Source organism: Bubalus kerabau, chromosome 21, assembly GCF_029407905.1.
Source record: "Bubalus kerabau isolate K-KA32 ecotype Philippines breed swamp buffalo chromosome 21, PCC_UOA_SB_1v2, whole genome shotgun sequence".
NCBI lineage: Eukaryota > Metazoa > Chordata > Mammalia > Artiodactyla > Bovidae > Bubalus > Bubalus kerabau.
This window is the reverse complement of record NC_073644.1, coordinates 57,050,661-57,064,050: the sequence shown is the minus strand read 5'-3', so window position 1 is coordinate 57,064,050 and position 13,390 is coordinate 57,050,661. Positions and strand designations below refer to the sequence as shown.

The 13,390-nt window shown below is 39.2% G+C and overlaps 1 protein-coding gene across 1 annotated transcript; it reads right to left on the bottom strand.

Annotated features, from left to right (window-relative positions):
* Positions 1-232: 232 nt before the first annotated feature.
* Positions 233-12,101, bottom strand: DYNAP (dynactin associated protein). Its single transcript, XM_055559311.1, has 4 exons — positions 11,983-12,101; positions 11,698-11,828; positions 6,533-6,697; positions 233-3,556 (listed from the first exon to the last, which is right to left on the bottom strand). The coding sequence occupies exons 2-4, from the start codon at positions 11,752-11,754 to the stop codon at positions 233-235; spliced, it is 3,546 nt and encodes a 1,181-aa protein (XP_055415286.1). The 5' UTR covers positions 11,755-11,828; positions 11,983-12,101.
* Positions 12,102-13,390: the final 1,289 nt, after the last annotated feature.

The window sequence follows — 13,390 nt, the reverse complement described above, 5'->3', positions numbered from 1 at the left end:
AGCTGTGGTAATGCCCTCAGTAAGGGAAATGCTTGGAGATACGGTGACAGGGTAAGGTTCAAGATGGTGCTAAGAGTTTTCCTGGTGGGTTCAAAACAGAAGGTGGTTGTTGCTGTGGCTGTGTTTTCAGCAGAAGTTGGACAAGGATACTGGTTGGTGGTGGCTGTGGTTGTAGCTTCAGTGGTAGTACTGGTAGGTGTTGTGGTAGTACACTAAGTTTAAATGGCAGACGCTACCATAGCTGTGGATTAAGCGGAGGTCCCAGTGGTGTCTGTTGTGGTTGAAACTCATTGGTGGTGCTGGACACTGTTGCAGTAGTTGGTTCATCTGAAGTGGTGGCAACTGTGGTGGTGGTACTTTCAGTAGATGTGGGAGTGGCAGTGGTGGTTTCTGTGGTTGTAGCCTCAGTGGTGGGGGTGTCAGCTGCTGTGGTAGTTGGTTCATCTGAAGTGGTGGCAACTGTGGTGGTTGTAGTTTCAGTAGATGTGGGAGCGGCAGTGGTGGTGGTTGTGGTTGTAGCCTCAGTGGTAGTGGTGACAGTTGTGGTAGCTGGTTCTGATGAAGTGGTGGCAACTGTGGTGGTGGTACTTTCAGGAGAAGTGGGAGCGGCAGTGGTGGTTGTGGTTGTAGCCTCAGTGGTAGGGGTGTCAGCTGCTGTGGTAGTTGCTTCATCTGAAGTGGTGGCAACTGTGGTGGTGGTACTTTCAGAAGTGGGAGCGGCAGTGGTGGTGGTTGTGGTTGTAGCCTCAGCGGTAGGGGTGTCAGTTGCTGTGGTAGTTGGTTCATCTGAAGTGGTGGCAACTGTGGTGGTTGTAGTTTCAGTAGATGTGGGAGCGGCAGTGGTGGTGGTTGTGGTTGTAGCCTCGGTGGTAGTGGTTTCAGTTGTTGTAGCTGCTTCTGATGAAGTGGTCGCAACTGTGGTGGTTGTAGTTTCAGTAGATATGGGAGCAGCAGTGGTGGTGGTTATGGTTGTAGCCTCAGTGGTAGTGGTGTCAGTTGTTGTGGTAGTTTGTTCAGCTGAAGTGGTGGCAACTGTGGTGGTGGTACTTTCAGTAGACATGGGAGCGGCAGTGGTGGTGCTTGTGGTTATATCCTCGGTGGTAGTGGTTTCAGTTGTTGTAGCTGGTTCAGATGAAGTGGTGGCAACTGTGGTGGTGGTACTTTCAGTAGATGTGGGAGCAACAGTGGTAGTGGTTGTGGTTGTAGCCTCAGTGGTAGTGGTGGCAGTTGTTGTAGTAGTTGGTTCAGATGAAGTGGTGGTAACTGTGGTCATTGTACTTTCAGTAGGTGTGGGAGCAATAGTGGTAGTGGTTATGGTTGTAGCCTCAGTGGTAGTGGTGTCAGTTGCAGTAGTTGGTTCATCTGAAGTGGTGGCAACTGTGGTGGTGGTACCTTCTGTAGATGTGGGAGCGGCAGTGGTGGTGGTTGTGGTTGTAGCCTCAGTGGTGGGGGTGTCAGCTGCTGTGGTAGTTGGTTCATCTGAAGTGGTGGCAACTGTGGTGGTGGTACTTTCAGAAGTGGGAGCGGCAGTGGTGGTGGTTGTGGTTGTAGCCTCGGTGGTAGTGGTTTCAGTTGTTGTAGCTGGTTCAGCTGAAGTGGTGACAACTGTGGTGGTGGTACTTTCAGTAGATGTGGGAGCGGCAGTGGTGGTGGTTGTGGTTGTAGCCTCGGTGGTAGTGGTTTCAGTTGTTGTAGCTGCTTCTGATGAAGTGGTCGCAACTGTGGTGGTTGTAGTTTCAGTAGATGTGGGAGCAACAGTGGTAGTGGTTGTGGTTGTAGCCTCAGTGGTAGTGGTGGCAGTTGCAGTAGTTGGTTCATCTGAAGTGGTGGCAACTGTGGTGGTGGTACCTTCTGTAGATGTGGGAGCAACAGTGGTGGTGGTTGTGGTTGTAGCCTCGGTGGTAGTGGTGGCAGTTGTGGTAGCTGGTTCTGATGAAGTGGTGGCAACTGTGGTGGTGGTACTTTCAGTAGATGTGGGAGCAGCAGTGGTGGTTGCTGTGGTTGTAGCCTCAGTGGTAGGGGTGTCAGTTGCTGTGGTAGTTGCTTCATCTGAAGTGGTGGCAACGGTGGTAGTGGTACTTTCAAGAGATGTGGGAGCAACAGTGGTAGTGGTTGTGGTTGTAGCCTCAGTGGTAGTGGTGACAGTTGTGGTAGCTGATTCTGATGAAGTGGTGGCAACTGTGGTGGTGGTACTTTCAGTAGATGTGGGAGCGGCAGTGGTGGTGGTTGTGGTTGTAGCCTCGGTGGTAGTGGTTTCAGTTGTTGTAGCTGCTTCTGATGAAGTGGTGGCAACTGTGGTGGTTGTAGTTTCAGTAGATGTGGGAGCAGCAGTGGTGGTGGTTGTGGTTGTAGCCTCAGTGGTAGTGGTGGCAGTTGTTGTAGTAGTTGGTTCAGGTGAAGTGGTGGTAACTGTGGTCATTGTACTTTCAGTAGATGTGGGAGCAATAGTGGTAGTGGTTATGGTTGTAGCCTCAGTGGTAGTGGTGTCAGTTGCAGTAGTTGGTTCATCTGAAGTGGTGGCAACTGTGGTGGTTGTAGTTTCAGTAGATGTGGGAGCGGCAGTGGTGGTGGTTGTGGTTGTAGCCTCGGTGGTAGTGGTTTCAGTTGTTGTAGCTGCTTCTGATGAAGTGGTGGCAACTGTGGTGGTTGTAGTTTCAGTAGATGTGGGAGCGGCAGTGGTGGTGGTTGTGGTTGTAGGCTCAGTGGTAGTGGTGGCAGTTGTTGTAGCTGGTTCAGCTGAAGTGGTGGCAACTGTGGTGGTGGTACTTTCAGTAGATGTGGGAGCGGCAGTGGTGGTGCTTGTGGTTGTAGCCTCAGTGGTAGTGGTGGCAGTTGTTGTAGCTGGTTCAGCTGAAGTGGTGGCAACTGTGGTGGTGGTACTTTCAGTAGATGTGGGAGCGGCAGTGGTGGTGGTTGTGGTTGTAGCAGCAGTAGTCGTGGTGGTGGTTGTTGCAGTAGTTGGTTCCGCTGAAGTGGTGGCAACTGTGCTTGTTGTAGCTTCAGTAGATGTGGGAGCAGCAGTGGAGGTTGTTGAGGTTGTAGTCTCAGTGGTTGTGGTGGGACTAGTTGTGGTAGTTGGTTCAGCTGTTGTAGTTACAACTGTTACGGTTGTTGTTTCGGCAGATGCGGGCGATGCAGTGGTGGTTGTGGTTGTAGCCTCAGTGGTAATACTAGCAGTCACTGTTGTGACTGGTTCCGAGGAAGTGGTGGCTGTCGCTAATGTGCTGTCTGTTGAGTCAGTGGCTGTCACACTGGTAGTTTCTGTTGATGTGGGCACAGTGGTTGTTGTCACGGTAGTGGAAGTGGATGTTGTGGCAGAATCTACTGTACTAGTGCCAACAGTAGTTTCAGAAATCGTAGATGAGGTTGAGTCAGTTGTCGTTGACACTGTCCCCTGGTTTTGAGGTAGTTGTATAACAATTTGGGGATTATTATTTTTCCCATTGTATACCAGACTCAATATCAATACTCCAATTGCTGTTGTTATCACAGAAGCTAAGAGAGAAGCCAGGAATATTTTCCACAGAGACCAGTCACTGAAGAAATTTCTTGTCATCTGGAAAGAATTTAAATAACATTACTGAAGTTGAAACCAAATGTTGCAAGATAAATTTATGCCACTGATAATCTTTTCATATATAGATTACTTCAGTGGAAGAATGTATAAACAAAAAAATACCTTTGTAGCCTGTAATATTATAAATATTGGCTCAAGCTTAAGGTTTCATTTAGGAAAGGCTTGGTCTTTGTAATAGGAATAAAGGAATATCCACTGATCTCTCTGCTTCCTTTTCATCGTCTATACTTAAAACTAAAAGAAATAATGAATGTCATCTTAGAAACACTTTATTCCTCCCTCTAGCAAGAGAAGTATCTATAGTTGTGTAGCTGACTGCTCAGTAATCTGAGGGACCCAAAAGCACCTGATAAAAATTTCTCCCATCTTTGGCCAATCAGATGTCAGAAACAGGTCTGCTTTGCAGCCTTCCATTTTAAAGGCATTAATTAATTGCTTTTCAAATAGTCTAGCTAACTTCATACAGGTTAGTAATAGCAACATGAAATTCAGAGTTGAAAACATTTCTTGAAATCCAGCTTGTGCTGACATAAGCTATTTTCATTGGGTAAGATGCTTACCTCTTTGACATTCTTTCATCCATAAAAATCTATGTAATAACATTAGAATTGGGATTAATGTCTGTAAAATACTTTGTAATCACTCTCTCTCTCTTTGTTATTGTAGAGAAAATACTGCACAGAATAAAATATGTAAGCCTTGAGATAAGGAGGTCTTGAATTGGACTTCCATGCCATTAATATTCTGAGCAAATTTCTTAACTTGCCTAATTTTCAATTTGCCTTATATCAAAAGTGGGGATAACAGTATCTACCTCCAAATGTTATTGAGAAAATTAAAATAAGAAACATCCTCCAAATAAGATTTTTGCATAAGGCAGTGTATTATAGTAATTAAGGGCATAGCCATTGGTCTCTAACAGATTTAGTTGTAAATTATATTAATAAATCTTTTACTGGATAGATGGTGGTATTTGGAAATTTCCCTTTACATGTAAAGCCTCATTCCCTTTAATAAGGTTGTTGTAAATAGTAAATAAAAAACAGTATGAGTAACATTTTCCTAACACTCGTTTAAGTACTTAAATACTTCTGATTTCACTAATGACCCCATTCTGATCCGTTTCCTTTTGACTGAAAACGATCACTAAAGGAAACAGAGAGCATATGTCTTTGGCGCATGTAGGGTAGCCCTTCAGTGTCCCAAAATATGAGACACTGTGTCAAGCAATAAACCACAATTTGAGTGTTGAGAGTGACACCCACTAGGCAGTCAGAAACAGCTCAAGGGCACTGGGTACCAAGGCTAAGGAAATCTGGGGGCACCAACCAAGAGAGTCCAATGACTAAAAGAACCTCCTGCCCCATGTCATCTAGGCCTTAGAAGGAAATCAAAGGGGAAAGAGAGGAAGGACAATATTTATATTTCAGAGGCAAAATTATCCTCATTTTTTGCTCAAATTTTTAAAAAGAGGAGCAAGATTAATCGAAACTCAATCCCAGACCTATGTTCAAGTGCTCTTACTGCTACTGTCTAGCTGGGTGAATTCTTACAAACAATCTCAACTGCCTAGACTACAGTGTTTTTCCATCTGTGGTTAAGAAAAGGCATCTAAAATAATTTTCAGCTCTCTGATTGGACTGCTTTGTTTGAGGTCATCAGAGATATATTCTCTAAATGAGTGTTTAGTTGTTCAGTCGTATCCACCTCTTTGCAGCCCCAGGGACTGTAGCCCGCCAGGCTCCTCTGTCCATGGGACTTCCAGGCAAGAATACTGGAGTGAGTTGCCATTTCCTCCAGGGAATCTTCTAACCCAGGGATTGAACCCCCATCTCCTGTGTTGCCTGCATTGCAGGCTGATTCTTTACCTTTGAGCCGTCAGGGAAGCCCATTCTCTAAATAATTCCTATCAGAAACCTTCTTCCACAATGTCTCTTGTCATCAAGAGTTTACCCTCTTATTTTATCAAAGTCTTTCTAAACTGTTTCTAAAGCGGGGTTAATTAGAGGAGTGGTATAATCCAGAGTCAGAAGAATTGAGCCAAACTGCCAGGCAGCGTTATCAATCAGTCAAAAATCAAGTTTTCACCTGGAGTCAGGGGTAGAATCAAGGAAGACTCAGGCATCAGATTTTAGGTGAAGAAAATAGAATCATTAGAAACAGCGTGAAGAATACAGGAAATCTGCCTCTGGGCACCAAACCAAGGTGGTACTAAATTGTTTCTAAGTCAAAGTTGGTAACACATGAGGTCAGAGACAGGAGGCTGACAGAAGGACCACAGTTAGGCCCAGAAGCAGGAAGGGAAGGAGAGTAAGGCAGATCACCCACAGACTAGGCCCCCAGGGCCTCAGCACAGGACTTCACTTTCTACCGAGCAAGGGTTGCGACATCATTCTCCGCCTGTGCGTTGCTCTCATCGCCTAGTCAGTCCTCCAAACAAAGGAACCCGAAACTTTGCTTTTTTTTTTTTGACACATATATTTTCCCTAAAAGTGAAATGAATGTGTTAGTCACTCAGTTAGTGTCCAACTCTTTGTGACCCCATGGACTATACAGCCTACCAGGCTCCTCTGTCCATGAGATTCTCCAGGGAAGAATACTGGAGTGGGTAGTCATTTCCTGCTCCGGGGGTCTCCCCCACCCAGGGATCAAACCGAGTCTCCTGCACTGCAGGCAGATTCTTTACTGTCAGAGTCACCAGGGAAACCCCATATATTTTCCCTAAACTCTATATATGTTTTTTCCTTCCATTAAGATCATTAGCTCTTTAAATTAAGAGCCCCATAAATCTAGCTCTATTTCATTTCTTCTCAGTGAAGACATGTTCAGAGGACGTTGTCGATTTGCAAAAGAACAATGTTAATTGACTGAATTTTTTTCTCTAATATGTAATCAAGAGCACTTCTCTGTGGATTATATCATAACCCAGAGAAACAGTGTCACCCCAAACATTACCTGACAATATGGAGATTCTCTGTTTGGAAATTCTGAATATCCAAGGGTCGCTGTGTTGGTGCAGACATCAGTTAAACTGGGACCAGCATCACCAGTTACATCAATTGATGTTGTAAGCCCACATGCTGAACCGTGAGCTTCATAGTTTGTAAGGTTCGGTAACGGCTGTATACAGAAAAGAAGGGGGAGAAATAAGATGCTACTGTATCTTATGTCCAAAGTAATACAATTCTGACAAATGTAAGTTAGGTTGTGACATATTATGACATATGTGGTCAAAGAAGATCATTTGAAAGCTGACTGAGGAATAAATAAATATATTATACCTCTCAAAACAAGATTGCATTCAATTATTTTATACAATCATTGACATTAATTACAAAATATCTGAGCAAACTAGTAATAGAAGAGACTTTTCCATAATTAACAAAGGGTAGCTCCATAAAACCCAAGTTAACATCATAATTAATTGTGAAATATTTCAGGCTCTCCCCCTGAGTTTGGGAATAACACAAGATATTCACTTTCACCACTTCCATTCAATGTAACATTGGAGGTCTTAGCCAGTGCATTGTTGGCAAAACAAAAATAAAGTTATAAAACTTGAAAAAATAATAATGATATGATTGTGTTTATAGAAAATCCAAAAGAATCTACAGACAGAATGTTAGAATAAGTGAATTAATGAGGTCAGTAAATACAAGATAAATATACAAAAATAAAAAAAGTTGGAGCTATCAGTATAAACTCATGTTCATAAAATACAAATATAGATGATTACATAGAGAAGTATTTATAGATATGCCTGTATACACAGGTCACTATATATGCATACATTTCCTTCCTTTGTCAGCTGCGGGGACCTAGAAGCAACAACACACTTGCAGGAACAAGCACCCAGATCTCGGGTTCGACCCCACACTCTTACTTAGTGAAAGAAATGAGGAATCTCTGCAGAAATGGCTAATGATAGGGCTGGGGTGGAAATTTACAAGATAAGCCTGGAGCATCTTTTAATACCAGAGATTAAGGAAATCCTCCCATGCTTCACCAAAAAATAATAATGATGATGATGACAGGTGTATGCCAGTATGTCAAAGTAACACAGGAATCAACAGAAAGAGCTCTCAATAGCCAAAGCTATTTGGAGCAAAAAAACTTAAAGTAGTACTGGATTATACTACTACTAAAAGTAGAAAATAAATATCTGAGAGTCCATACTGATATAAATGATTGAACAAATAAATAATGCAGAAGAACAGAAAGGGGCAGTAAATAAAAACTAAAAAGTCTGAATAAAATATGGACTTTAAAAAATAACAGTGTATCAATATTGGTTCATTAATTGTAACCAATGTACCATATTAATGTAAGATAATAATAATAGGAGACACTGTTGAAGGAAACAGGGGAGGGGGATGACGAGGTACAAATGTCCAGGTGCAAAATAAATGAGTCACAGGTATGAAAAGTGCAGTATAGGGAATATAGTCATTAAATACACAGTATATAGAGTAATATCGTAAGGGGTGGTTATTTTGAAATGTATAGAAATACCAAATCACTATGTTGTATAACAGGAAATAATATAGTAATGTAGGTCAATTATACTTCAAAAACAAACAGAAAAACTCATAGTAAAAAGAGGTCAGATTAATGGTTATCAGAGGTGGGGTCCATGGAGAGAAGGGAGAATTGGATGAAGGCAGTAAAAAGGAACAAACTTCTAGTTGTAAGATAAATAAGTAGTAGGGATGAGACATAAAATATGATTAATATAATTAACTCTGCTCTATGTTATATATGAAAGTTAAAAAGCAAATCCTAAGAGATCTCATCACAAAAAAATATAATTGTCTATATGAGATGATGGATAATCACTAAACAAATTGTAATAATCATTAAATCACGCATGTAGGTCAAATCATTATGCCATACAACTTAAACTTATGTGGTGCTGTATGTCAATTGTATCTGAATAAAGCTGGAAGAAAAAATAGAGGAAATCGGATCCTAGGTATGTGGGAATTCTCTGTTTGCCGTTTTCTGTGTTTAGAAAACTGTTCTATTCATTTGCTTTAAAACTGTACTATGTTTGCAGTTTTCTATAAAGCTATAACTATTTTCTAAAATAAAATTTTTATTTTAATAATAATGTAACAATATCACAGTTACATTATTCAGTTTCTAGCACCCAAGATTTCTAAGTCTAATAAGACCAGTACCCATCTATCCACAACCTACTAACTAAAATTCCTCATACCAGAATGGGTCCTGTAGCCTTAACATTACTAATGCCATCCTCTTTTTTGAACAGAACTAGGCAGTCCATGAAAGACAAATCATTTAGGAATCTCTCAATATGCATTTTCTAGTTTCTATATGATTGTTTTACTCTTACCAGATCTTATGCTTCTTTGATGAAGCACAATAGACCTGAATTTGAGAAACATACATGCAGATAAATACGATAAGGATTAGAAGCTGGAAAATGCTTGGTACAAGCATATTCACCTGAGTCTTCATGGGGCAGGTAGTACAAAGGAGGAAGGGAAGGGTGTTGGGAAGATACAAACAAAATATTTCACAAGCCTTCAACAAGTAGTGATCTAAAACACACAATAATGCATACAAACAATATGCTTGTACTATAATTACGTAATGTGATAAATATTACTTTAGTGATACCTATAGTTGATCATATACAGTATAGTATCAAAGTAGCACACTGCTCAGCTTAAACTTACAATGCTATGTGTCAAATACATTCAAAGACTATAAAAACAAAAGACTTCAACTATATCTGTACTGGCTTATTTCTTAAATTTGGTGTTTGGTAAAAGCATGCTTATTATATCATTCTTTAAGTCTTTTAAATAGGTGTTGAATTATTTTAAATAAATGAATTAAAAGGATGGGTTCAAATAAGAAAGGTTTTGGTGGTTAGGTTTTTCTTGAAGTGAGTTTAAGAGAAAAAAAAATCCAGATACGGTTTTAAGAAAAAGAAGGAGAGCAATCTGTGATACATTCTTATGGGAGTATAAATTGTTTGTGTAAATTTGTAATAGCTGAAAAATATTATAGAATTATTTAATTTTTTCTCACAGGATAACAAGAGTATTATTTAAATGTGCTCTCTAATTATATTGATTACCTAACCAATCCTAAATTGTTATTTAAAATGCTACTGATGTTGCTAGTTCAATCAATCTCTAATTTCCATTAAAACAATCAAGATATGTATGTGTGCAAACACTGGCCATTGAGCAGCTATAAGAATAAAATGGGGTATTATTATGATTAGCTAGAGCCAAGAAGGAATACACTTGAACATAAAAAAAATTAGTCACGTTCTGTTTTTCTAAAGGTACAACATCGTGCCAAAGAAATAAAGAGAAGAGCAATGCAGTGACACAGAGTAAGAGAAGATACGATATACACAAGCACCTTAACAAAGTCCTATCTGCTTTTAAATATGCAATTTGAGAAAATCACAAAGATTTATATTTTGTAAAAGTTTGTGTTTCTCTATATTATTACTATCACTATTCTGCAGATATTCAGTTTGTGACTGATGAATTTGAATATTTTTGGAACTATTATAATTAAATAAAAATTCATTGGCCAGACCAGTTTATCAGAATCGAAAATATTTAAGAGAAGGAAATTGGGGGGTAAGTGCACTGACAGCAGAGTAAAGTTAAAATTTTGAGCAGTTGGGGAGCTATAAATTAGCTCCTGGTAGAAGTCAATAATCTACGTTACACATACCTAAAATGCATTAGCTATGTTCATGGAAAAAAATTTTAAATTCTATGCTCAAAACTCAAAAGAGGTCACCATTTCATGTTCCCTAAGAAGGAAAAACAAACTCCTAAATTTTCTCTTTTTTTATGTAGATATCAGTTGCTCCTTTGATCCATTGGTGAAAATGGACCTCAATTGAAAAAAATTTTTCTACCATTATGTACAAATATCCAGATGTAATGTGAGATACTCAGTGGTGAAAATGCGTTCTCTTTATTCAAAAATTTCATCACTGTCTAGAGAAATCTTCAAGATGATTAATTCCTTAGGAAAGGGAACTTTTTATCTGAGTATCTTGACACCGTGAAGACCTAATAACATAGTTGCAAGGCTCAAAGAGCCATGAAGAACATCTTTAGGGGAAAAGAGTGCTGATCTAGAATCAAGAGAACAATTTCCCTGCCTTGTAACTTCCTTGTTAGTGCAGGTGGACAAAGATATTTTTCCTCAAAGAATAAAATTGTCCATTCAAACTGATATTGATTTCATTCAACACATTGCCATATGTCTCCAGTATCAAGGGCTCTCTGCTGCTGCTGCTGCTAAGTCGCTTCAGTAGTGTCCGACTCTGTGCGACCCCATAGATGGCAGCCCACCAGGCTCCCCCATCCCTGGGATTCTCCAGGCAAGAACACTGGAGTCTAGTCAGAGGCAAAGTTTCATAAAAGGCAATCCCAAAACATACAGTCCTAAGTTATTTCTCTAAAAACATAAGCAATAGTCAAATAATATTGCATATAATTGAATTCTACTATTTCCCTCGAATATAATTCTGTACTAAAAAATAAATTCACAAGTAGTTAACTAGAGGCAAGTCTTTAACTAAAGGACTTGCTAGATGATTTGCTTCCTGCACCAAGACTTCACTTAAAGAATCATGTTCTAACTTTCAAAGGATCATGTTCTACTATATGAAATTTTTGAGCTCTGACAAATCTACATATTACACTAAAAGTCCAGGCAATTAATACAAAAATAATCTATATATCACATTTTAAAAACATAATTTGTTAATGCAATCAACCACAGATTCATCATCTTATAGTTGAGTTACAATAACTATAGAGAATTATTTGGACAGTTTAATAAATTGTTACCCCCCAAGTTGCTAATACCTTAGATTGGTGAGAATTAAAATAAATTTCTTAATAATTCATATATTGATATACAGAAAAAATACAGGTTTCCTAATTAACAAGTAGTAATAGAATAGCTAAAAACTGTTTTTCATGTAGGATTTTGATTAAGAATTCCTTTTGGGGAAGAACTAGGTTGTGATAAAAAAAATTAGAGTTGTATTATTGTTGGCAACAAGCCTGTGAACTATCAGAACACACAGCAGTGCCACCAATACTCACAGGCTGGTTTCCAGGGTCTTCAATGTTCACTACGTATTTCCCGCGTTTTCTGTCCATTCCTGAAGTGTCAAAATCACAAGCTTATCTCCAAAAACATTTTGCAGCCTGTTCATTGCTCTTTATACCTGCACCTGAAGAGATAATTGAGTTGATTAATATCCACTATGAGACATCGGTGCTAATGTGGATTAAACCAATAATAATTATTCTTCACGTGGAATCCACCTTACAGGAAGAAGTAGGGTGTTAGGCAATTACATGAGGATACCAGAAAATCAAACCCACTTCTGTGATGACACCTTCAAGACTATGCCACCAGAAAGCTCGTCTGGTATAAAGAAACTGCAATTACACAATTCTTCCTTCTTTCTCCTATCACATTATTTCACAGAACTCTTCCATCTGACTTCTGGAACAGCCCAAGATAGAATTCTGAAATAAGTGAATGTTGCTGTTGCTTCTTTACCAACCAGACACGAACATCTTCCCACTTTTACTGGCAACAACCTTTAGGTATTTGGAACCTTCTGCTCATCAAGTCTTGACCTTCTCGGGTTTCTTCCCAGCTTTAAAACTTTCCCAATCTATTCTCTTCCTCTGATTCTAGAAAAAGTTAATCTAATCTGATTTATACTCCTGGAAAAAAATATATAATTTGGCTTATACCAGTCTGACATATATGGCTAATTTGATGAACGAATCTCTGTGAGTATATTCACCAGAGTCTCCTTCTCTCCCCTTTTTGTGAAATCTATTCAATATTTGGCATAGTTACCAAAAAGATTAATTCTGATTTTGCTTACAATTTAGTAATAGGGACACTTGGGTAGGGAGGCTTTTCTAACTTCTGCAAATTTACTCAAATGCAATGGACTTTTTTCTTATCTGTAGAGGGTTCTATACAATTATCAAGAGTTAAGAAATCATTTTTAACCTCAAATAAAAAGTTATCAATCAGTTCCCAAAACATGTTTTTAGGGAATCCCAAATAAACTAGTATAGAAGTTTGTTTATGAAGAATGGTGCTTAAATAACCTATAAGTTTAAAAATATCTCTTCAGTTTGTAATTAGTCCATAGTTAATTTCTTATAAATGAAGCAACAAAGACAAAGTACTTAACACTTTTTTGTTGAAAATGTCTCATGGAGCACTTTTTACCTGGCCAGATATCTATCAGGTTTCAAAGACAAGAATTACCTTATAATAGAGCTGAAAGAGGGCTAGGGGATCTTGTCATTCAGCCTTGTCACTCTAAGGTTGAGAAAACTTGTATCCAAAGAGAGGAAGTGATAAGACCAGTTATGCGGTGGAACCCAGTTTCTTTTCAGTCTAAAACTCTCTATATAATTAGTTTATTAATAGAGACTTTGTAGAAAGATGGACAGCCTAGTAGGAATTCAAGCAAATGTCCTTTTGACAATAAAATGAAACAAAGATCTCAAAGACATGGACTTGGAAAGGATTCTAGATATGATGCCTGTTGTATACCTGAAGCCACCTGAGACTTACTGAACCAGACTTTCAGGGGCAGAGGCTGGGAGCCTGAGTTTTGGGCCAAAGGTCAAGTAATCTTTATTTGAACAATGTTTGAGAAATATTTTCCTAACCAATGATTCCAAGCAGGGGCATGGCGTGTCTTCATATCTTTATGGAAGAAAATTGTATATATGAAGAAACTTCAGTTTTCTCAAA